This window comes from Rhipicephalus sanguineus, chromosome 2, assembly GCF_013339695.2.
Source record: "Rhipicephalus sanguineus isolate Rsan-2018 chromosome 2, BIME_Rsan_1.4, whole genome shotgun sequence".
In the NCBI taxonomy this organism is placed as follows: domain Eukaryota; kingdom Metazoa; phylum Arthropoda; class Arachnida; order Ixodida; family Ixodidae; genus Rhipicephalus; species Rhipicephalus sanguineus.
This window is the reverse complement of record NC_051177.1, coordinates 94779922-94805032: the sequence shown is the minus strand read 5'-3', so window position 1 is coordinate 94805032 and position 25111 is coordinate 94779922. Positions and strand designations below refer to the sequence as shown.

General features: G+C 46.4%; 1 protein-coding gene across 5 annotated transcripts in view; it reads left to right on the top strand.

Annotated features, from left to right (window-relative positions):
• The window catches only part of LOC119383419 (histone-lysine N-methyltransferase SETDB1), a 99288-nt gene extending 75874 nt beyond the window's left edge, over positions 1-23414 (top strand). For 4 of the 5 annotated variants that reach the window (XM_037651536.2, XM_049412506.1, XM_037651535.2 and 1 more), the window contains exons 5-17: positions 63-133; positions 327-451; positions 1381-2478; positions 2747-2972; positions 3775-3918; positions 4698-5015; positions 7030-7157; positions 9120-9185; positions 12053-12309; positions 13356-13421; positions 18938-19104; positions 19803-19891; positions 23246-23414. In XM_037651536.2, the coding sequence (XP_037507464.1) occupies positions 63-133; positions 327-451; positions 1381-2478; positions 2747-2972; positions 3775-3918; positions 4698-5015; positions 7030-7157; positions 9120-9185; positions 12053-12309; positions 13356-13421; positions 18938-19104; positions 19803-19891; positions 23246-23363 (2873 nt within the window). In that variant the 3' untranslated portion in view covers positions 23364-23414. The remainder of the gene's footprint in view (positions 1-62; positions 134-326; positions 452-1380; positions 2479-2746; positions 2973-3774; positions 3919-4697; positions 5016-7029; positions 7158-9119; positions 9186-12052; positions 12310-13355; positions 13422-18937; positions 19105-19802; positions 19892-23245) is intronic. The other variant, XM_049412505.1, reaches the window with a different exon arrangement.
• Positions 23415-25111: the final 1697 nt, after the last annotated feature.

Below are 25111 nucleotides of genomic sequence, written 5' to 3'. Positions count from 1 at the left end.
TCTCAAGAATCTCTTTTGTAGTCGTCGCAATGTTTGAGGATGACCTTCTCTTTGCTCTCTAGCTGACCGAAGCTTCAAGAAGCCGGAGACCGCTATTGCCCGAAAGCCACCTCCATCCTTAACAACTCATACGGTAAGGGCAGTGTCTATAGCACTTAACAATGGAGTGTGAGTTCTTTCCATAGCGTAGACGGGGAAGGCAGGGCTGTCGAGGAAAGGCATTTGTAAAAAGACTATCGCAGTGGGCCAAGTCTTTTAATTTGTTATTTATGTATTGAGCGCCATCGAGCATCACCTGACATGCCATTGTCCGATTTTTGTTTTAGCCAAGGAGTTCGGGCACTACGGCCAAGACGTCCACTGGTTTAGACGAGATAATAACCGTTGGTGCCGTCGGGAAGCTCACTCCAGCGCCCAACAACCTTCCTCCGGAGGGTCCCATCGTTCGCAAGTATGTCCTTAGTGCTTCGTTAGTGCGGATAGAGTTTCTGTGCGGCATGTTCAGCTTAGCTGAAACTGCTGCTTGGGCGAGTTGGTTCATGATTAAGATAGATTTACCAGTGCAAAAAGACTAAACACTAGAGAAGGAACACACATGCACACAGCGTTGTGTGTGTTTGTTCCTTCTCTAGTGTTTAGTCTTTTTGCCCTGGTGAATCTATCTTAATGTTCAGCTTACGGTGCACCGTATCCTCCTTCATTGTTGACAATGCCTGCTTAGTTGCTCAGAGTGTGTAAGAATTAACTTCCGTCATTTTATACATGTTGTCATCGGGTGTGTAAAGTTTGCTTGCACACTGCCATCAGGCCTTGACTTATTTATACAGGTCGACATAAGCGAGGGTGATATTTTGAAATTGAGATTGCATCATGCTATGCGGCCCCGCAGACTGTGGCCAATGTTTGGGCAAGGAGCATCCTTTAAGTAATTTCAGTTTTTCTTCTCATAGGCATGCACTGTAGAAAGGAAGAAACTGGACTACAGTTATGCATGCATGTTGGGGGTAGCCAGACAAACCCATTTAAGCAGCTGTAAGATGATTTGATTTTTGAACAGGCCACACGAATAGTGAATTTCCAGGGTTGTGTTTTCACTATTTCAGCGTTTTATAACAGGAAACCACTTCTGACAATATAATATTCCGAGTCCCTTAAACTGTGTCTTTGTTGGTTCATAACCAACGTTGTGAGAACTGAAGAGGTAGAAATTTCTGCTTCACGACGTGCATGGCAGTGAGCCCCACGTGATTTTAGTATGGATGCTTGCGGCTCATGAGCGAGTGTGTGCCTCCTTTAGTGAGAGCATAACTGTAAAGATTTGTCTGTCGAAAACTGGAGCTGAAGACTTGCTTACGGGTCTTGTCGTTTGGTAACTTCCAGGGAATTGGAGATTTCATCAAAGGTCCTGGCCACGCGCAGTTATCCGCTGGGAGTCTTTTACAAGGCACGCATCATCCAGATTCAGGACACCAAGGATGCCGGCTCCGAGCCGACGTATCGGGTGAAATACGACATACGCAAGGCTAATATGAATGCTCGTGCCCTCAAGTGGTACCACAAGCGAGAGTTGGCATACGCCGAACGATGTACCGTCATTCTGCCAGTAGGCACGCGAGTGGTGGCCACTTACTCGGACGAATCGGTGCCTCCTCGGCACTCGTTGTATGCAGGACTCATTGCAGAACCACCAAAGCCCTTAAACAAGTACCGATACCTCGTGTTTTTCGACGATGGCTACGCGCAGTACGTGGACGTCGACAAAGTGTATGTGATGTGTGGTTCCTCTCCAAATGTGTGGGAGGACATGTACCGTGATGTGCGTGAGTTTGTGCGTAACTATCTTGAGAAGTACCCGGAGCGACCGATGCTCCGACTGCGCAAAGGCCAGACAGTCAAGACCGAGTGGAACGGCAGTTGGTGGATGGCACGGGTGCTCACCGTGGATTCCAGTCTGGTTAAGATGTCGTTCGAGGCAGACAATCGCACTGAGTGGATCTACCGTGGCTCGACGAGGTTCGCGCCGCTCTACACGGCACTCAACCAGTCTCTGCAGAACACGGCTGCCACAGGGGGCCGCGTGCGCCGCCACAACCTGGTGCCCGTTGCAAACAAGCAGCACCGGCCATTCGTCCAGTACACGCGCACCCTGGAGGATGAGCCGGCTAAGGACGGTGGCGATGATGACAGCGGAGAAGACTCGGCCAAGAAAGCAGCAACGCGTAATGTCGCGCGCAAGTCAACCACTCAGGATCGCAAGATCAGTGACAAGGATGACGACGAAAGGAACGCGTTCGGCGTTCTGTTGTCCCAGGCTGGCACACGGGAGGTGTGTCGGCCAGACGTCAAAGAAGGCTCTGTGTATGAGCGCATTTTGTACAGGGCTCACAAGTGTGCACCGGGGTGCGTGAAGGACGACGATCCGGATGCCCATTTGGGAAAGAATCCCCTCTCCATTCCATGCTTGCTTGGCTGGGAAAGGTGCGTGGCTTGGGAAAAGCGCTCTGCATTAGCCATGTTTGCATGAATGTATGGCACGCTGTTTGTCCTTTATTGGTAACTTCTTGAACAAAGCGTATATCTTACTTGTTGGGGATTGCACTACTGGTAGAATGATCGCACATTCATGCATGCACACTCGGGTTGCCTCCTTTTGCAAGAAAAATAAATTACAAGTGCTGTAGATGGACCCTTATGCTGTTGTCCTTGTGGCGTGGCATTTAATACATGGCGATCTTGTCAACCACAGGCACATTGTGAAGCAGAGCAAGAGAAGCAAGCGAAGAGTCTTCTACGTTGCTCCCTGTGGGAGGAGGTTAAGGAACATCGATGAAGTCGTTCGCTACCTGGAGCTCTGCAAGTCGCTCCTGACTGTAGATCTCTTCTGCTTCGACAGCCTAGTCAATGTTTTCTGCCAATTTGTGCCCGAGACAGTGAGGACCTTTGTCGACGACCTCACCTATGGCAAGGAGCAGGTATGCTTGTCACGCATGTGGTGAACTATAACAGCTAAAGCGTAGTGCAGCAGTCATGTGCATTTCACCAGCAGACTGTAATCTTGCCTGGATTATAAACTGGAACTGAAAAAGTGACAGCATTACAGTTAAAGTTATCTGGATAAAAAAAAAGCACTTGTTTCGTTGTTTCTACCTCGTCCTTGTCTGCTAGCTCTAGACACCTTTTGAAAAGTGGACCTCTTGCAGCTACAATCGGCAAACTAACTCGTTCCGCTTAGTTACTGTGAACAAATAACATCATTATTTTTCCGTTACTTTAAGGAGAGCGATGAACTCTTTCATTACCACCGAAAATGTACTCATTCTCTTTCCTTTTGTGCGTTTAGTGTGTGTATTTGTCTCGACATATTTTGCAATACAAAAATTTTTACCCTAATCATTGTTTTGAATGGAAGTGAAGCAGGAAGAAATACTGAGAAATTTTCGTACTCGCCCAGATTTCCGTTCTTGAATATGCTTACGTCGAAGATCAAATAAGAGGAGTTAAAAAAATAATAGTTTGCAATTTTGATTGAACGCACTGAGAGAGCCATGCTACTAACGCTATGCAAAGAGGCACAGTGCGATGGTGGCAGGCGACGATGTGCGGTGATGACGCTATACATTGCGGCATTGTGGTAGAGCTTAGGTCTTGCTCTGGTGGTGCTCTAAATACAATCGCTGTGGACATTTTTTCATGAGATTTGATTGTTTCGCATGCACTTGTGAATCGAAAAAGCAGCAGCTGGTGTAATCGAATCTTTTTTTCTTTGTCTTGTAGGTACCTGTATCTTGTGTTAATAGCCTTGACGAGGGGTACCCTCCATTTGTTGACTATTCCTCTACACGATATCCCGGGAAAGGTGTGGAGCTGAACTTGGACCCCGATTTCCTTTGTGGCTGTGATTGTGAAGACGACTGCCAGGTGAGTGATGTTTTCTGGTCGACACACTTGCCCAATATCTCTTCAACCTAAGGTGCACGCATGCTCTTTGGAACTTCTGTCATGTTTTATTTGATCAGACAATACAGACAATGTGGACCATCTGTTCTGTCGGCTTTCCTTCAAGGCTGCCCTTGCTTTTGCACCCTGAATGGGCTCAGTAAGTGTCATATTGGACTGACAGTTGTCTTTGGAAGCAAAACTCTCAATATGGCACTCAAAAGGTTTTCATAGAAGGACCAATACGGTTTGCACACTGAACGAAGAGAGCCAGAGAGGGGTATCTGGTGTGCAAATTTGCAGCAGCTGCTTGCAGTTATTTAGAAACGGGGGCTTAGGCATAAATTTTTTTCCTGGGGGGGAGGGGGGTGGCATTTTCTTTATCTGAAGTGTGGGCCGGGCAGGCAGATGGGGCAGATCTTTCTCTCTATTTCTTTCTCTCTCTTTCTTTGATTTTTTCTTTCTCTTTCTGTCTTTCTCTTTGTTTTTTCTATCCTTTTTTTGTGTCTTTCTTCCCTTTCTGTCTGTCTCTTTCTTTCTCTCGTACTCTTTCTCTCGCCCATCCGACTTATTGAATTCCACGCCGGACAAACTGGCACATGTGTTCTGGGAGCAAAGAAGGAGATCAAGAAGAGGATGAAGAGAGGGCGTGCTGGCCGATTGATAATGATGGTTCTTGTTCGTGCCTAATGGACTTTCTCTGAGCGTAAACAGCTTTGCTGTTAAAACTTTATCTACTACACAGTGCGCTCTGATTGCAGGACCGGGAGAAGTGCAGCTGCCAGCAGCTGACCATTGCAGCGACCGAGGCACTGACCACCGGCAGGAACCCGAACGCGGGCTACCACAACCGCCGGCTACAGGAGCCTCACATCACGGGCGTGTACGAGTGCAACTCTCAGTGCCACTGCTCGCGCCGCTGCTACAACCGCGTGGTGCAGAACGGCCTGCGTGCCCGCCTGCAAATATTCAAGACAGAGAAGCGTGGCTGGGGCATCCGGTGCCTCGATGACTTGCCCCAGGGAAGCTTCATCTGCGTTTATTCCGGCCAGCTGCTCAATGAGCAGGCTGCTAATGAGGTGCGTAGTACTTCATTGTGTTGGTCTGCCGTTGCAGGGCATGTAGCGCGAAGGCGAGATAATTGCCAGTCATTAAGAGTAACCGACCGGATACAAAGAGAAGGCAAGTGCACGAAAAAGAGGCAGAAAGTTAGGCGGGCAGATGAAGTTGAGGAGCTTGCAGGGATAACGTGGCCGCAGCAAGCACAGAATTGGGTTGATTGGTGAAACATGGGAGAGGCCATCGCCCTGCAGTGGGTGTAGTCAGGCTGATGATGATTATGATGATGTGGTTGCAATGCAGGGGTGTCACCTAAGGGAAGAGGTTAATTGGAAAAGTGGACTTCGCTAAAAAAACAAAAGAAGAGCATTTTTTTTATTTTGCCTCTACAATTAAGCTTTAATAAATGTAAATTATTATTTTATTTGTGGATTTGAAAATACAGACTTATTTCGAACAGGAAGTCTGTAGAAAATTGTTTATTTTGCCATCGTCGATTTGGGAAAACTGAGATAAACTGAAGCGAACTGATCTGAAATGTAACGGGAAAAAAAAAATGCTTGCCATGGCTGGTTTTTCAGCTCGTCAATGTGTGCGTTTTCTGAAAAGGGCCGCTAACCTAATTTGGGCATTGCCAACAAACAAGCTTGTAGATCACCTGAATGTGATAACGCCTGCAAAGTATGAAGCTGCTGCGTGGTGCAAAAATGATTAAAATTTAGAGCAGAAGGCCGTGCATTGTTCCTTTTGGGGGTGAGAGAAAGCGAAGGCTGCATGCACACCTGGGCTGTGTGACAAGACCTGTAGAAGATAGCTGACTGTGACACATAACTTTGGTTTTTCATCCCATAAACAGCATGCAATGCTGCCACTGTAGCTTCGCTGCAATGTAAAAACAACAAGGAAGAAAAGAAATAAAGAGGCAGGGTTTTTCATGTAAACATGATGCGCTGCCTTGGTTCCAGCACATGGAAGAATGCACGGAACGTATCCCGCTTGCAAATGCTGGCCAATGCAAGTGAAGAGAGGAGCGTTTTGGCAGTGAAAGTTTGCCTCCTGGTAGAGTTTGCCTCCTGGCATGATAACGAGACAGTTCAGTTTCTAAATCTTGTCTAATAAGGAATCTATTTGAAAGATAATGTGGGTAAGACACCTGCTTGGGTGGCACCCTAAAACTTCCTAACCGAAATTCTCGATGGAGCCTGGAGGGGCCCTTGAGTATGCATCTGCAAATTTTAAAACGATTTCGAGAACGGCAAGCATCACAGCACATATTTGTGCAAGCTGTACCAGACTCGCCTCTTCAAGGGGTCCTAAAACACCCTTCGTGCTTGGTGAAAAAACACATATAGCAGAAAAGAGATGCTGTTGTGAACAGCTCGGCCAATTCTTGCAGTCGTGCGTGGCAAGGAGCTTTTACAAGCGGAGTGTGAAGTTGTCACTTTCTCATTCAAGCATGCTCTCTGTGTACAGAGGGTTCCTCACTCTCTTCGGTGGGCGGGGCACCAGCTGTACGCTGTGTTACAGTAGATTGGTGCTATTGGCGTATAGCTGACGTAAACCAAGAGCTCTGTTTGGATCAGATGCGCTTCTTGCCACTGGGCGCAGCCACGTGCAGGGTGCCTCGCTCAATAGTGTGCTAAAGTTACGCAGTAGCAACACTGACTCACATCAGAATCGCACTGGCAGAGAGTGATCGCATTTCATGACGTGCACTGATGTAGCTTCTGTCTTGCGTATCGTCACTCCCTGTGTAGCTTCCAGCGCACTCTTTGGGACGAAAGAAGAGAGAAAACACCTCAGCGTGCAACAAATCCCTGTAACTGCACACGTTCTTGACGGATTGGGAAATTTTTTCAGCGATCGATTCATGAGGCAGTAAAATACGATACTGAGGTTATTTGACGATTACTTGGAAAAATGGTTCATGATCCCTTTGGGTCATTCAGCTATACACTCGATGCAGTAGAACGAGTGGGCCTCATGTGAGACTAGGCACTGACAATCACAACTACGTACGGATACCTTGTGCAGGACGGCAACCAGTATGGGGACGAGTACCTTGCGGAGTTGGACCACATTGAAGTTGTGGAGAAGCAGAAGGAAGGTTACGAAAGCGATGTCGTCCCGGCTTCGGATGACGACAGCGACGAGAGTGTAGAGTAAGTCTGAGGCACACTCCGTGCTCATTAGTTTCTCCTTCATGAATTATTTCATTGACAATTGCAGCTGAATTGTTTGAACCCAAATAGCTTCGCTTGTAAATGATCGCCTAAATCACTGCACATGTGGTGACTGGGAAGCTGTAAATGTTTTTCATCTAGTAATTATGATCCTTGTAGCTGCTCTTTCATTTTTGAGGGGTTGCTGTTTGACACACCGCATGCAGTCTTTTGCATCATGTTCTTCTAATGCTTCAGGAGAAGAATTTGCTAGGACATTTGCTTGTTCATTAAACATAGAGTCAATGAGCTACAGCTGAGCACACATTGTTCCTTGTGCTATTGTTTTGTTGTGTGCGGATTTAGTATTGAACAAAGTTGTGTAGTGCAGGTGATCACTTGTAGCCCACACTTGCCTATTAATTGAGATTTGTTTATCAAGAATTTTTGCATTTGTTTATATCTATTACATAGGTGTGATGATGAGCCACTGAAGCATTCTTTTTTGTTTGCCTACTTGAGTGCATTTTGCTGCTTACTGATATTATGCCAGCCAATTTCTCCTGCTAAGTGCAGTCACTTACTGATAGTTGATACTTGGTGGGCTACCACCTTAAATGCGGGAATAATTAGGACTCTGAATTAATTACTTTTCTAAGTAGAATCTTGTTGAACAGGACCTGGAGGGGCCAGCAATACAGGTTCCAGGTAGCAGGAGTTTCGTTTACAGTGAGAGATGTCATAGGGGTGCAGCATCCGAGCATAAAGCCAACTAAATAAGAAGCAGTTGTTCCGTTTAAGCTGCGATACTGTTTAAGCAGTTTCTGTTTACCGATGATCTATGGTGCAGTCAGTGCACCAAATCTCTCTCCTGTCACTTCGAACAGAGGTACTGCACTATGATAACATTTTCATCACTGAGTTTCTGCACAACAAATGTTGTTGTCCAGTATCTTCCTCACTTTAGTACTGCACAGTATGAAACTAATTACAACTCTATTACAATTACAACTTGATTACAATTACAAGTGGTACGAATTTGCAGTGCAAACCAGAGAAACTACTTTGAACCATGTCACTGTTTAATTCATAAGGGAACAAATGCTGGATGTTTTGGGCTTGGCTTGTCCTGTGGATTTGTTGAAGGCAGTAGTGCACTTCACTACTTTTGGATTCTGGGAGGTGCTGGCACTATGTGCAAACAAGAAACACAGTACTTTCTGCTCATCTTGGTGGCTAAATTAACATGAAATCAAGCAGGAAATCAAGCAGGTGGATTCATATACAGTTAAACCTGGATGTAACAAACCTCTATTTAAATAATTCCTGGATTTAGCTAATTTTTTTCACTCCCCAACTCGATCCCCTTGAAGCCCATGTATTTTTGACCTCCATGTAATGAAGGCATTGGGGCAATTGACCTGGGTGTAACGAATTTTCGATGTGCATTATTTATCTTGAGCAGTAGATCTGCCAAAAATTCGGATAAATAATGCATAACTTTTGCAATTGCTATCAAGAAAAAGGCAAGTGGCTGATCGCGAGAGGAACGCATGTGAGCGCAGTGAACCAGAACCATGACCAGAACAGTCGATCTAAAGTCCCAACATTTCCGTCCGATATTGGTTTTGTTTTGTATGATACCGATTTTCACGTGAAACTGCATGTAACAAAAACCTGTATATAGCGAAATATTGCCGACATTCGTCGATTTCGTTACATCCAAGTTCAACTTATATTGAAATGTTGTAAGGTGTCTGACGTATCAGTCATTCTGGCTCATAATGTTTACAGGACGATAGTGAAGGTGCTGTGAAAGTTTGGTGAATGTAGCATTGCAACGCATATTTCTAGCTTTATTTTTTTTTAAGAAATAGGTTAGCATAGCTTCTTATTGTTATGCTTGTTGGTTGAACATGGCTTTTTTTACATTCTGTTCAACTTTGTTTCCTGTACTTTCAGTGAGGAGGAGGCCCGTGAAGGCATATCTGATTCAGACTACGACTCTGGTAGTGCTGATACTCCTAGGTAAGTGCTGTGATCTTGTACCTTCCGGTATCGCACCTTATTTGTCTGGTGTGCTGAGTACCGACACGTGCAAGCAGTACTGTTACTCAGAACTGCACCAGTGGGGAAGTGTTAAATGAATGAAATGTTCCTTTGTACAGAAGTAGTAGTCTAAATTGTCGGTATTGTTGGACTATATGTCCATGAAGTTCAGAAAGTGGCCTCTGAGGAGAAATAAAGAACCAGTCAGTCAATCAATCAATTAATCATATTATAATACCCTAGTCGCACGGAAAAGGTTAGTGTCACTTCAAGCTATTGCACCAAGTGTCACTTTGGTGACGCACTGCTGCACGAGAAAGAAGAGTGTCTTTTGGAATTGATGGTAATGGTGATGGTGAATCAGTAGTCACATGATAAACATTTACAGGTTATTTTATGCAAAGTTTGATGCGACATCATTCATCACGACAAGCCATGGTACAAATGACAGCAGCCCCTCAGACATAAATGATGTGGCTACTACATGGCACAGCTGATGGCTCACCACTGCCTGAGAGCGAGGATACCAATGGAGCTTTTTTTATATACCGTATTTATTCGAATATAAGGCGTGGTTTTTTTCCGAAAACCGCGGCCTCAAAGTCTACCCCCGCCTTATATTCGAGGTAAACATCAATCATTGCTTCACAGTCGGGAAAGACACACTATTATTTTCTTTGCATGAAAATGTAAATAATTTTGAATATTTAACATTATAACGCTATTACATGTTTGTGCTGCAAGCAAATGGGTCATCGTCAATAAGAACGAGGGAAAAAAGAAAGCAACCTGACGGCAGTTGCCTTCGCAAAAGCAACGGCCAAGAATGTCGCGGGCTCCGAGATCAGCAACGGCGTGTCGCGGGAAAATCCAGTATGTCTCAATCCACAAGCAGAGTTCAAAAGCGCAGCCAGCTATTCGGCCACTTTTCCATGTGCACTTGCATGCGCTTGTCTTTTGTGTTCCCTCGCTGGTGTAACGACAGCCTCCCGTGACCTTTGTTAAGAGTGTACTCTACCGTCGTTCGGCGTGGCATTTGACTGGATTACCTACGGGAACCTTTCCGTTGTGGCTAGTGATCATGGCAAGTCGTCGTTGTCATTACGATGCGGCATTCAAGAGAAAAGTTATTACAGATGCCGAAGTTTTAGGCAACTGCGCTGCAGGTCGGAAGTACGGCGTCCCAGAAAACAACGTGCGTCGTTGGAGAAAAGAGAAGGGGGCCCTCTTTGCTTGCGCTGCGACGCGGAAAGCTTTCTGGGGACCACTCAAGGGTGTGTTTCCCGAAGTGGAATAAAGTCTGACTGAATTCATCAGGCAAACCAGGAGCCGTGCCTTGACTGTGACAACAGAAATGCTACAGATGAAGGCCCGAGAAATTGCAAAGATCGCGGTATCTCCGGGTCACAGTTCAAGGCCAGCCGAGGCTGGGTGCAGAAATACATGAGGAGAGCTGGATTCTCGCTTAGAAGGCGAACTTCTATTACGCAAAAGCTTCCCCGTGACTACGAAGAAAAGGTGCTGTCTTTTCAGCGGTACGTCATCGGACTGCGAAGAGAGCGCAACTTCCTCTTCGGCCAGATCGGGAACGCGGACGAGACCCCGATATTTTTTTACATGCCGTCGGCGCAAACGGTACACACAAAAAATGATCGCCAAGTGCACATACATACCGCAGGGTGCGAAAAAGCGCGGATCACCGTTATGTTAGCTTGCACCGCCGACGGGCACAAGCTGCCGCCTTACGTGGTGCTGAAGAGGAAAACGATGCCTAAAAATAAAAGTTTTCCGAAGGGTGTGCACATCCGCTGCCAAGAAAAAGGCTGGATGACTGAGGCACTCATCATCGACTGGATTAAAACTGTGGTGCCGGCGCCCCGGGGCACTGTTGGCTCGCCAGTCGATTCTCGTCCTTGACGCTTTTCGGGGACATCTGACCGAGGGGGTCAAGAAAAAGCTACAGAAAGAAGCCACCGATCTGGTTGTCATCCCCGGCGGCATGACGAGCCAGCTGCCGCCACTGGACATGTGTCTTAACAAGCCTTTCAAGGACCATGTAAGACGCCTCTACAACGAATGGATGGCTTCCGACGAAACGGCCTTGACACCGTCGGGCCGTTTGAAGCGTGCATCTCCGTCGGTAGTGGCTCGCTGGATAGCCGACGCTTGGGCAGCTATACCCGATGCTATGGTGGCAGCTTCTTTTAATAAGTGCTGCATTTCCAACTCGCTGGACGGCACTGACGACAGCGAAGTTTGGGAGTGTCCCAGTGACAAGGAGGAAAGCAGTGATGCTTCAGATGATGACAGCTCGTGATTATGTGGTATCACGGCTGAACTTCAAAGGTGGGAATTAAAGTTTCTGGCGGGATCTCGCCTTATATTAGTGTGCAGACTTTTTTCCTTTTCTTCGGTCCTTCAACTCCCCCCCTCGCCTTATAATCGTGACTGCCTTATATTCGAATAAATACGGTAGTGTGTTAAATTCGAAGACAAAACAAAATTCCTAATAAGAAGAACAGTGGTTTAAGAAAAGTACAGACTCAACTTTCAGTAGCACATTATTTTTGAGCCACTGATGCTGAGGCTACGCACTTGGATGCAGCAATGCGAGTTGGCTGAATTCTCTCTGGCGAGTGGATTCTGCAGGAAGTGCCACCGAACATTCCGGTTTGACAGCACACGAATGACATAGCTGCATAGTGCACGTAGGGTAGCCCGTGTGATGGGGGTCATTCAGGTGCTAAACACCGTGCAATCAGTGTCACTGTAGTGCTCCTTTGTTATGGACATTCGCTCATACGTTGTTTCATGCGTCCCCCCCCCCTTTTTTTTTGTCCACACAGGGAACGAAGTTCGAGGGTACGAAAGCAGAGGGTGCCGCCCACCGAGGACTCCTCGGACAGTAAGGCAAATGACGACGAGGACAGCACAAGCAACGACGAAGCGCAGAAAGTGAATGGCAATGGCATCAAGGAAGAAGATAATGCAGAAAGCAAAGCAAGTTCCAAGGAGGGCTCTCCCGTAAAGTCCGAGAAGTCTGGAGACGACGAGTCGTGGGACACGAAAAGCACTGAAGACAACAAGCCGTCTGATGCAGCAGGTTTGTGTGGCAAATTGTCCATTGAGCTCATATGCTGTTTGCGTGAAGTGCCAACTGACTGATGGTTGGACACATAATACAGAGAATGAATGTTACAATGTGCAAGATGGTGCTTGAGTTCTCAAAGTGTCCATGTGCTTCAGGGAGGTTCTGTAGGAAACCTTAGAGCAAAAACGAAAAAGAAAAAGTGGTGAAGCTTCTGGCTGCACCTAGAGAGCGCTGAAATACGGAAGCAATTTACGTGCGGCCAAACCTCTATTTGACAAACATTAGATATAACAAGGTAAATCCAAGATATTTATAGCCTATACTGCTATACTGCATGCCTATGTTTATGACGAAACCGGGAAATAGTTTTCATGTGAGAAGAAGACTTGATTGTAACAAGGCTTGATTGTGCTTAGGCTTATCAGCACATTAGTAATGAAACTCAAATTGGCCCTCCACCGCAGCATGTCTCATAGTTCTTGCGTTGCAAGTTAATAGCAAAGGTATAATCAGTAAATTCTCAATAGGCTGATGTAGCGCTGTTCTCAATATGATGCTGTAGCGCTGTTCAATGTTTTTTTTTTTAATGTAATATAGACTTTTAAAGAGCAGCTGTTAGGCTGAATTTATATATTCAGCATGCTTGTAAACTCTGTAATTTCATGCACATATTGTGTGTTGTAATGTGCCATCAGTTAGCTCAATTCTGAAGGAACATAAATGTATGTAAGTAAGTGAAATATCATTAGCTCATTCCTTTGGGCATTGAGATGGGAGGAGCTTTTGGGTCCTCTCTGTGCACCAGTGAATGCAATTACAGTTGAACCACCCCATTAAAACGAAGTTATCTCTGACACATAAATGGAAATTTGTTACATCATGCTTTTTTATAAATGTATGCGCTTATATCAGTAGAAACAAAGCAGTAGGCATTTTTTTACTTGCTCATTATAACTTATTTTGTAACATATTTATGTTCATTATATTGATGCTGTATGAAAGTAAGGTGCACTAAATACTGACTGACTCGTAACACCGTCGTTTTTTTTTTTCTCCAGGGGAAGAGAGTCAGTCGAGCACAAAGTCTGAAAGTGGAAAGATAAAGAAGCAAAAGAAACGGACAGGTAATTTTTAATAGCAGTAAATGTAGAAGACTTGCCAGACATGCTGGCTTAAGTGCCCATAGATAACCTTCTGTTTTTGTCATTTTAGAATACCACTTTGTAATCATTTGTTATGTGCAACAGTTGTATTGTGGTACTAGTAGTCAAGAAAAGTTCTGTGTTCATGCCATTGTTGTTTGGTACTAGGTTGTCGAAGAACAGAGGCTAAGGAGAGCTCAGCAGACCATTTGTGCGTGATACCGTACTGCTGCACCTATGGGATGAATCTTGGTAGAATAATCTTTGGAAAAACAATTTGCGTGCCATTTGCACATCAATGCAAATGGTTGTGTGCAGGGACACGTTTGGAAACGCAGATGCTGTCATATCAATATTAGTGCATCTTGTATTTATTTATTTATTTATGGAATACTGCGGACAAAAAGTCCAAGCAGGGTGAGCAATGAAACAAGGTTAGAGGGGTCATGAAGCACCCCTTGGGCTTGTTGAAAAAACACATCCTGCGGAAAGCTGACACGGCTATGAATGCTCTGCAAAATATTATAGTCGTGCGCGCCGCGTAAAGGCCACAAGCGGAGCGCGAAGTTGCCGTTTCCTCAGGCGCCCTCTTTTCAAACAGAGGCCGGTTCTCACTCTCGTCGGTGGGCGGGGCGTCTGCACGTTGACGTCGCGGATCTGCCAGTTTACGTCGCAAGAGATATAGCATGCTTATTGGCCGATAGCCGGATAAGATGCACTTCTTGCCACGGGGTGCCGCCACTTGCCCGCGTCGCACTCCTCAGTCTGCTAAATTTACATGGTAGCCGCACTCGCGCAAGCGAATCACAGCGGGAGAGCAATCGCGTCTCATGACGCGCGCTGACGTAACTTCTTACCCCCGTGCCATCCCTCCCTATGTAGCTTCCAGTGCGCTCGTCGGCACAAGAAAAGAGAGAAAGCGCTGAGAGCGTGCGCCAAACCCCCGTAACTCCGCTCATTCTTGACGGATTCGAGAAATTTTTGCGGCAATCGATTCGGGAGGCAGTAAACTGCGATGCTGAGGTCATTAGATCATTACTTGGAAAAGTGGTTCATGACCCCTTTAAGGTTGCAGAGCATTTTTTACACAATAGTATTTACACAAATGGTCAAGTGCGTTGGGGAAATGCTTCAGTTAGTTTATTGCAATCAGCTATTGTTTGTGGGACGCAGCACAAAATGACGTCTGCATATTCCACCACTTTCTTATTATTTCTTGCTTCAAATTCAAATAAGGTCTCCGTTTCTGTCACTTTGTGTACTGTGCTTTGATCAAAGTGCCGGGATTTAAAAAAAAAAGTTTCTGTACCGGTCAAGTTAGTGGTCTGTGTAATTATTTATATATTTTGTGACCTAGTATTGGAGTTATTGTACAATTATAATAGAGTGACATTTTCACGGATGGTGCACTTTCATTAAGGAAAAATGCAGCTGCCAGTTTATGGTAACTTGTGTGGCCATAAAGTTAGTCAGTTTTGTGACCATGAAATCATTAGATTTTGTGACCTTAAAAACTACACCCTGAAGGTCTTGGTACCCAGATACATATTACAAGCAGAAACTTTGCTGAGCAAAAACCTAGAATTAACATGGGATAGCAAGCTCTAATAAAAATGCCAAGATTGAGCTTATACAAACATGTGTTATCAAATATGTACTGTAGCGAAGCTTTGGAACTCTGAAGTGGGTCGTCCTCTCCAGCTCCTTCTAGTGGGTTGCCCTCTTCGGAGAGAAAGCAGCTCGTGCAGAGTCGGCCCCGCCTTGACTGTCGCTGTCGTCCATCTTCGCCAAGTGTCCGCCAATAAACATCTTTATAATTTGGTGGAGGTGCTGTGCCCTTCAAACAACTACGGTCAGCATTCAATGCCCTTGGAGCTGCGATCCCGTGCCGTGCCTTCTACCATGACTCAAGATGCCGCCCAGCAAACGCCTCCCCCTGCACCGACATCCTGTCCGGGTGTCCCCCGCATCCACGACCCTCCTGTTTTCACCGGCGCGGATGGCACCGACGTCGAGGACTGGCTCGCGATTTACGAGCGTTTCAGCGTACCCAATAAATGGGACGAGGCAGGAAAACTAAGCAACCTGGTTTTCTATCTCGCGGGTTTCGCAAGCCTATGGTACAACAACCACGCTTCCGATTTCACTACAGGGTCCGCTTTCAAGACCGCCATCGTCGACGTTTTTGGCCGCCCTGCCGTTCGTAAGCTGCAAGCTGAACAGCGTTTACGTGAACGAGCCCAGCAGTCCGGCGAGTCTTTCACGAGTTACATTGAAGACGTCCTGGACTTGTGCAAGAAAGCCAATGCGACCATGCCTGAGTCTGACAAGATCCGGAACGTCATGAAAGGCATCGACGACGATGCCTTCACCATGTTGCTCGCGAAAAACCCTAGCACTGTGGCTGAGGTCATCATACTGTGCCAAAGCTATGAGGAGCTGCGCCGGCAGCGGCTGATGACGCGTCGACCTCCATCGCGCGACGCCAACCTCGCAGGCATGTCGGCCATTTCGGACCACTCCGTCTTGCTCGCCGAAATCAAGTCCTTCGTGCGCGAGGAGATTGCCCGCCAGTTCTCTCTACTGGCCTTCGCTCACCCGCAGCCTGTTGAACAGCCGTCGAGCATACTGCTGCCTCCCCTACGCCGGGCTATTGAGCATGAAATCGCAGAGGTCATGCCGGAATACCACCAACCCCCTCGGGCGACTGTGCCGCTCAGTTACGCGCAAGTTGTCGCCAGGCCGCCTCCAGCGATTCCTGTGGTTCCCCCACATACGCTTCATACGAAACTTCGCGCTTCATACGAAACTTCGCGACCATCATATCGCCGCTGACGAAGCTCCTTGGCGGCAACGGGCCCCTCAGTGCGTGGTCGTCAGAGTGTGACGCCGCTTTCGCGAAGCTCCGTCATTTGTTGACATCTCCTCCGATACTACGCCACTACGACCCTGCGGCCCCTACAGAGGCACACAGACGCCAGCGGTGTGGGCCTCGGCGCTGTCCTTGCACAGCGCAAACCTGGGTTTCCGGAATATGTCGTGGCATATGCAAGTCGCACGCTTACTAGAGCCGAGACCAATTACACCGTCACGGAGAAAGAATGCCTGGCAATCATCTGGGCCCTTACGAAGTTCCGACCTTATTTGTATGGCCACCCATTTGATGTCGTCACCGACAATCATGCGCTGTGCTGGTTGTCGTCATTGAAAGATCCCTCAGGCCGTCTCGCCCGTTGGGCACTTCGCCTGCAAGACTACGACATCCGCGTACTGTACCGCAACGGACGCCAGCATGCTGACGCCGACGCCCTGTCGCGCTCTCCCTTGCCTGACGACAGTGCCCACAGCTCAGTGTCTCCCCTTGCCGTTTCTTCCATCGACATTCACACCATCGCTACCGAACAGCGCAAGGATCGCTGGATTGCCTCACTGATAGACTTGTTGACTGATCCGTCGGCAACACCACCCACTCACGCGTTGCGTCGTCAAGTCCACCATTTCGCCGTTCGCGACGACCTCCTCCACCGACGCAGCTACAGCGGCGACGGCCGCCAGTGGCTACTAGTAATACCCCGAAGTCTGCGTTCTGACATCTGCGAGCCGTTCCACTCTGATCCGCAGTGTGCGCATTCTGGGGTATCGAAAACTTACCACCACATCCGCCAACGGTACTTTTGGCGAGGGATGTACCGCTACGTGCAGAAGTTCGTTCGCTCCTGCATCGATTGTCAGCGCTGCAAGTCTTCAACGCACCTGTCGCCGGCAGTTCTGCAACCTCTACCTTGCCCTGACCGGTCGTTTGGGCGTGTTGGCATCGATTTGTATGGGCCACTTCCTCTGACGTCCGCTGGTAACCGCTGGGCCATCGTCGCTGTAGACGATACGCCGAAACTGCCGCCCTCCCAGCGGCTACAGCGCGCGATGTGGCCTCTTCCTGCTCCACCGATTCATGCTACGTCACGGTCCACCTCAGGAGCTGCTCAGTGATCGAGGCCGTGTCTTCTTGTCAGAAGTCGTCGAAGCCATTCTAAAAAAGTGCAACGTTGTTCACCGCATAACTACTGCTTACCACCCGGAGACGAATGGCCTCACCGAACGCTTTAACCGTACGCTCGGCGACATGCTCTCCATGTACGTCGCCGCCGATCACACCAATTGGGATGCCATTCTGCCCTTCGTCACCTACGCCTACAATACCGCCGCTCAGAGCACCACTGGTTTTTCTCCCTTTTTCTTATTGTATGGCAGGCACCCCTCGCACACAATCGACACAATCCTTCCATACAAGCCGGATCGGTCTGAGTGTGCTTCGATTTCTGCTACCGCCCGACTTGCTGAAGAGTGTTGCGAACTTGCCAAGACCTTCACTACGCATGACCAAGAGCGGCAGAGGAGCATTAGCGGTGACAGAATCACTTCTGAGCCGACGTTCCTCCCTGGAGCGCTCGTATGGCTCTCGATCCCTACCACTGCACCTGGCCTCTCTTCAAAACTACTGCCCAAATACGAAGGCCCCTACCGTGTCGTTGAACGCACATCTCCTGTAAACTACCTGATCGAACCGATCGATCCATCCTCGGACATGCGCCGTCGAGGGCGCGACATTGTAAACGTGGAGCGCCTCAAGGCCTACCATGACCCGCTCATTGTGACAAGTCGTTAGGTCGCCAGGCGGCTCCCTTTTCGTGCCCGGAGTAATTGTAGCGAAGCTTTGGAACTCTGAAGTGGGTCGTCCTCTCCAGCTCCTTCTAGTGGGTTGCCCTCTTCGGAGAGAAAGCAGCTCGTGCAGAGTCGGCCCCACCTTGACTGTCGCTGTCGTCCATCTTCGCCAAGTGTCCGCCAATAAACATCTTTATAGTACATATATGTAACCATGTGCCACAGCCTCTGCTTTCTGCGCAAATAGACAGCGTTTGAAGTTGCTGCTATACGCACATTTTGTGCAGTAAAACGGACAACAGATTCACGGGGTCACATTGTCATTGTAAAGCACGCTCCTTGACATGTATCTTGTGACATGCATTCGTGAGTTATTTGGAATCCTTGTAGGTGCACCCCATGGAAAGAAGTGGCGTGACATGTATTCTGAACTTGCATAATGCTTTACTGCATTGATTGCTTTGTCTTGCAGTCAACGTGAATTTGTCAATTTTTGTCCGATTGAGTATGTTTTGTTGTTAGACGTTGTAAATTTGCACAATTTCTGTATACCCTGTGTAATCAAAATATGTCACTCCTGCTAAGGCCGAATGGCCTGCAGCACCTACTGTATAAGTAAATAAATAAATAGACAGACAGACAGACAAACTGACGGCTAGATTGATTGTTGACTTCATGCACATTCATGAGGCTTCATAATGTGACTTTGGACTCTTGAGCTATACAGTAAAGCTGAGGGAATGTGAGAGAGGAGTTCTGAGTCGCTATTTCTGATGAAGTGTTTCACTTTACTTTTTCTCTTGCTTGCCTTACTTATCACTTTTGTCTTTTGACAACAGGTAACAAAAGCAGTACTTCCAAGCCGACCTCTGGACCTCTGGATGGCCCTAGCAAAGGTGGAGAATCTCAGGTGTCAAAGTTTCCACCAACGCGCAGCTTCTTCAAGGAGGAGTTCTGCTACATCATGGATGCGAAAAACTGTGGCAACATAGGCCGTTACCTAAACGTGAGTAGAACGAAATGTACGAGTCTGCAATTATATTCTTGACTGAGCATGTGCCGGCAGTGGACGTTGTGAAAACGAAAAGGGCAGGCTGTTGCACCTGCTGTCGGCTCTACATTCACACGTTGTAGTGTGTTTTTGCAGAATTCTTCAATCGTATGAGTTGCAAAACTCTTGATATGCTTCACGTATCAAGATCCGGACGCGCTATTGGTCGAAATCATGAAGGTCTGCTGATTGTGGTGCCATCTGTGGGCAGAAAACCAAGTATATTAAGTGGCACTTTTGTTTGTGCTCAAGCCTGCTAGTGACGCCACATTGAGGAAGCGAGCAGCATGTTTACAATTGCGGTTTACATTTTCCAAATGTTACTGCTGCCATAGAATCGTGCAAATGCACACTGCAAGTTATATTTTCCTTGAATGATCACAGTTTCACTCAGTGATGTCACAGTTGCTGCGCAAAATGTGCAAAATTGCATCATCATGATGTTGTTGTAGGCGCTGGCCAGGAATTTTTCTCTGGAGCATTGCAGGGCCCCTTTTTGATCAAAGTTCAATGAAAAATGTTATGCATCTGGGTGATTGACGTGTATGGAGCAGACAAACGACAGATGTCACTTTTTTAGAAACTTTGGTTGTGTTTCACTATGGCTGTAAGTCTATTACCTTTATAACGCCTTTTTCTTTTCTTTCTTACAGCATAGCTGTTCGCCAAATGTTTACGTCCAAAATGTGTTTGTTGACACCCATGACTTGAGGTTTCCTTGGGTCGCATTCTTCGCTGCCAGGTAAGCACTAGCATGCACATTTCTTTCATAGTTTTCACACCAATTCAGATAAATATTGCTGTGGCATGTCCCCACTGTCCAGTATAGCAGAACCCCGCTGTTACGTTCTTCACTGCTGCGTTTTCCCAGCTGTTACGTCGTTTTCCGTCGGTCCCGGCATAGCTCCCATAGGATACAATGTATTGGGAACCCCACTGTTACGTCGTAACTGTCGGACCGTTCCCGTATGATACGTCGCAAAGTGCGCTCGGAGCCGACCGAGTGACTACCGAAGGGAGCGGTCATTGGTGCATTTTCATGCAGCTTGGCCTGGTTTGACCGTAACATTAGCCGCATGAGAGGTGCAAGCAACAGGATCTTTCGATTGATGCAAACAAATGCATCGCCTTCGAGATTCGTACTGCAAAGATGGCGTCTATGACGTAATTGCTCGCGAAAGCAAGGCCTTCGAGATTGGCATTTACTATTGACAAAAGCATAGCCTTTGCGATTTGTATTTCACATACATGGCGTTTATGACGTAATTACTTGCGAAAGCAAGGCCTTTGAGATTAGCATTCACTTCTGCCATGGCGTTGGCGTAGACTCATCATCATCGTTATTTGTCGGAGGACGGGAGGAGTTTGAGCTGGTTGGAGCTCGCATGGTCGTGCGCGCGGTTCGCGGTCGGACTCGCCGCGCTGGTCGTGATTGCGTGTGCTTAGTTCTTTCATGCCTACAGCTTTTGGTGTTAAAAAAATGACATACGTTGATTACATTTCTGTGGATGAGGCCATCCCCAGCTCCGCGTTTCTATCCGTCAACTAGATCGTGGCTGAGCGCGTCAATTTTCGTGCTGCTCGAAAGCATTGAAATAAAATTCTGTACCACTAAATATTTTGTCGTTTTTCCTGTTTTTCGGCTCTTGTGTTTCCCGTCTCTTACGTTTATTTTCTACGGTCCCTTCAAAAACGTATCAGCGGGGTTCTACTGTATTGTTTTTACTCACACTGGAACATGTCCTGGTGAATAAAGTTTTATTTAAAAAATGATAGCATACACTAATCATCTCAACTTCTCACCATGGTTCTGTGCTGAAAATAACATGCGGAAACATATAGGCTGTTGATCGAGGTGTTCCAACAGTCACATATTTTATTTTGTGAACTCCTTGTAGGCTTGAACAAAGAAGTCCTCCATAAACAGTGCCCCGCATTTGTTTAGTGTGTTGCACAGCGTTTTATTTCCGCAGGAAGTGAAGTAAGGCCACGACAATAAAGATGCTGTAAAATTTTAACGTGGGGAGAAAAAGATAAAAGGCCTAGGTCAACCAGGCATTTCTGTTTGCCTTACTGTGCTTTGAAGTAGAGAGAAAATGGTTTGAAGGTGTGCTGATACAGAAATATTGGTCTGGTGTTTTGTTGCTGCAATACGTTGCTGAAGGCCTCTTAGTCGCAAGACAGCACCTCGCTTGCTGCAGTGCATGACATGTACAATAGAACTTCACTGATATGTTTATCACGGGACTGTAAAAGAGAAACGTAAGAGCCAAGAAACGGAAAAAAGTGAGAAATTAGAGTAGTGGTTTGAAGACCACAATTTTATTTCAAACCTTTCGCTTGAAGAAATCGTGCAGTGTCATGTGGCGCATTTTCTCACGTCCTCGTTCGGTTCCCTAAGGAGATGTCAACGTCACAAGGTGTGGCGTATAGCGCTCAATTGCACACGCGAGCTATATTTGCTGTTGAGATTTGGTAGATGATATGCGTCTTATGGAAATAGATCACGCAGGCTACCTGAACAGTGAAAGTTTGTGTCGGTGCCCCTTTTAGAGACAGAGAGAGACGAGGATACAAGAATTAACCGGTCTTCACAAACACTGTGAAGGGCCCTGGAGAGCGATTGCAGTCTTTTGTGCAGTCCCAGCATTTTCATAAAACAAGCCAGTGCTCTGAGCACAACTTCAGATAACATCAGATAGGATCAGACTCCAAAGATACTACTTTCTATAAGGTGACAGTCGTTTTGTTTGTTGGATGTGATGCACAGCGCTGTTCTTTGCACATCAAAGAGAGATCATTCAAGTTATGCCATGGTGAGCTATGCGGTTGGGGCAGCTTTCATGAAACTGTAGGACAGGTGGATAGGAATGCACAGAATGGCAAGTTCTCTCACTGTGCTCTGTGTCTGAATATATTGCATCACTGCCATTTTAATGCAGTGTACATATACAGTGCTTGGCTGTTGCAGATTGTGCTCGGTTGCAATTGCATGTAATCATCTTGTGCACATGATATATACAGTTAAACTTCACTGTAGGGAATTTGTCAGACTTGGAAGTAGGTTAAATCTGATATGTTCACTATAACTTATAGGTACGTTATATAAATTGTTGCATCCAGTTATCAGCAAGAAAGACTGTCAATGTACAATCAACCATAAAAGTTTACGGACCATGCAAGCGCGTGCTAAACTGCCTGTCCACTAGCAGTATGCTGTTATTGCTTGCAGCGCTACACTCAGTTACAAGTCAAGAGCAGTGCGGCTTTTCGCCGTCAAAGGACCCCCCCTCCAGCCAATGGTGTCGCCGTGTCAGCGTGAACGTCCCGACCAACCGCCTTCGCGCAGCGCTCACGAGAGGAATCGCAAAGCGTGTCACAAAGCGGCTACGACACCATTGGCTAGAATCCTTTGACCGCGAAAAGCTGCACTGCTCTTGACTTGTAACAGAGTATAGACCGGGAATAGGTCTTCGTGTTATTCACTGGCATGCCAATTTCTCACTGCTGCACAGTGCATTATCAGTTTGTTGTTTTCATGCATATGACTCATCTGCAGTAAGCCCATTGCACTTCTACTTTGATAGCAGAATCACAGCAGTCACAGTGTGCCTTGACCGGTGTGCCATTGTGCACATATCAGTTTCTGCGAAGAGTTTCGCCTGATAGCAGTTGTGTTAATACTGTTTTTTTAGACACAAGCACCTAGCTATGACTGCTGAAAAACGCACCGCATTACAAAGAAAAAGATAGGAAATATTCGTGCCTGTGAGAAAATAGACAGGCTATCGATCGAGGGAGGGATGCGTTTCATGCATAGCGCTAATGTCAATCATTGCTGACATAGCGCTAATGTCCTAAAGAGGCTTTGGCCATGCACTTGAATGGTCTGCAAACTTTTGTAGTTGACTGTACCTTTATTAAGCCCTCTATTAAGAGCATGTTATATTCGATGCCGTGTGATATCGGGAAGAGACATCTTTTATATACTTTGTTTTATCCAATGGTTTGTTACAGCAGCGTTATATGAAGAGTGCACTTAGGTATCAAGAAAAACTGTAACATCTTAATTCTTTGTTTTTTTTTTCGGTTGCAGGTATATCAGAGCAGGTGTGGAACTAACGTGGGACTACAACTATGACGTTGGAAGTGTGCCTGAACGTGTGATGTACTGCCAGTGCGGGTCAGACGAGTGCCGAGGACGGTTAATATGAGCCAAAGTGTTCACACAAACTGTTGGCGACGATTGTGAAAAGACAGCAGTGCGGCCGGTTGTGTTCTGGCGTGTGTATGTGGTTTACGTGCCGGTGTTCTACCCTACATTGTCTGTGTTCTTTCGTTTTTGTTGCAGCTCATTTAACTGCCACTATGTTCCTTGTCCTGAAGCTCTATTCATATCCCTGTTAATATACAAAACTTTGAGTCTCAACAAGGAAATGTGTTGTACATAAATAAATTCAACAAAATTGAAAACCCTTTCCTTTGTGTTTGATGTGGTTCTTCTGTCGTTGGCTTACCCTTGACGTGATCCCAAAGCAAATGTTTCTGCAACTGCCACAGACATTTTCATGGTAGCTATGACAAGTATTGGAGCGCCTCACTATTGACGTGGTCATACTAACAGCAAATCCTGTTCAGGAATTCACACGGACATGTGTAGAATGACAACATGTGAAATCTGGTGGAGCAGACCTTCACCAGATTTCACGAAAGGTTGCTTACGGCGGAGGCTCCACCAGAAATACTGTGGAAGTGGTGCCGTAGCAACCTTGTATTTCACCACAGCTTGACCTCCGTGTTTTCTTTTCCACTGGCCTACTAGCGAAACACATCTAATTGTTGTGCTCCTGTTGTATTGATACTGTCTTAAAATTTTGCAACATGGGCTATCATCAGACACAACATAAATCTTGCATAGCATCAAGTGTTCAGCTCCGGCTGTCATGCTATGCTCCAAGTTTTGCAGCTCCCAGTATATAGTAAATTCAAACCCTTACATAGTGAGTGTAACATAGTTACCAATGTGGTATTGTACATACATACTTTGGGAGATATACTGTTCAAAGTGAGAATGCCTGTAAAGAGTTGCCTTGTTTGACACCACCTCATTGCACAAAACGTACAGTAACGAGGAAAAATCAATTCATTTATTCATTGTTAAAGGAGCACTGAAGGAAGACATCAAGAATATTGAAGGATTGGGTGCCTTTATGACATATTTGTAATATGTAACAACAAAGTTTTTCAAATTGAGAAAAGTCAGGTCATGAAAACAATTAGTTCATCTACAGCCACACACTTGGAAAATATGATGGTGAAAGGACACCAGAGGAGTACCTGCTTCAAGTAAGTTCGTTCGTATGAATTTCTTTAGCATGAAAAATTCACAACAAAAAAATTTCTGCAAGGACTAGGAGGACGCGAAGGTCAGGGGAGCTCACTCACTCACTCAAGAAATATATTTTGCTCTGAGGGCTCATTTGGATTCTACATAATTTTCCTCAACCAGACTCACTCAGACTGTCTTAACTTTTTCTAAACCAGACTCGCTCAGACTCGAACTCTCCAACACATTACTCAGCCGGACTCGCCCAGACTCTCGGTTTCACCCGAGTCTGAGTGAGTCTGCTCAGGAGTCCGTTGCGTAAAATTAGCTTTTTCAGTCATGGTGTCAATCCTCTTTAATGCCAATATCTCACATAATCGGTGCTCTACGATATGCCTTTTGATCTTCTACCTTCAAATACGAGTTACCATCATATATTATCATATATCAATCCAGTAAGGACATTTTTATGACTTACATGACTCGCATGAGATATTTTTATCAAGAACTTCCCATGAAAGAGCTTGCGGGGGGAGGTCATGGCAGCCTTTCCCGTAACTCACGCCTTTGATCAATAAATATTGAGGTGGCGCATGAATGCTAGTGTGCCGAGATATATGTGAATACACATGAGTA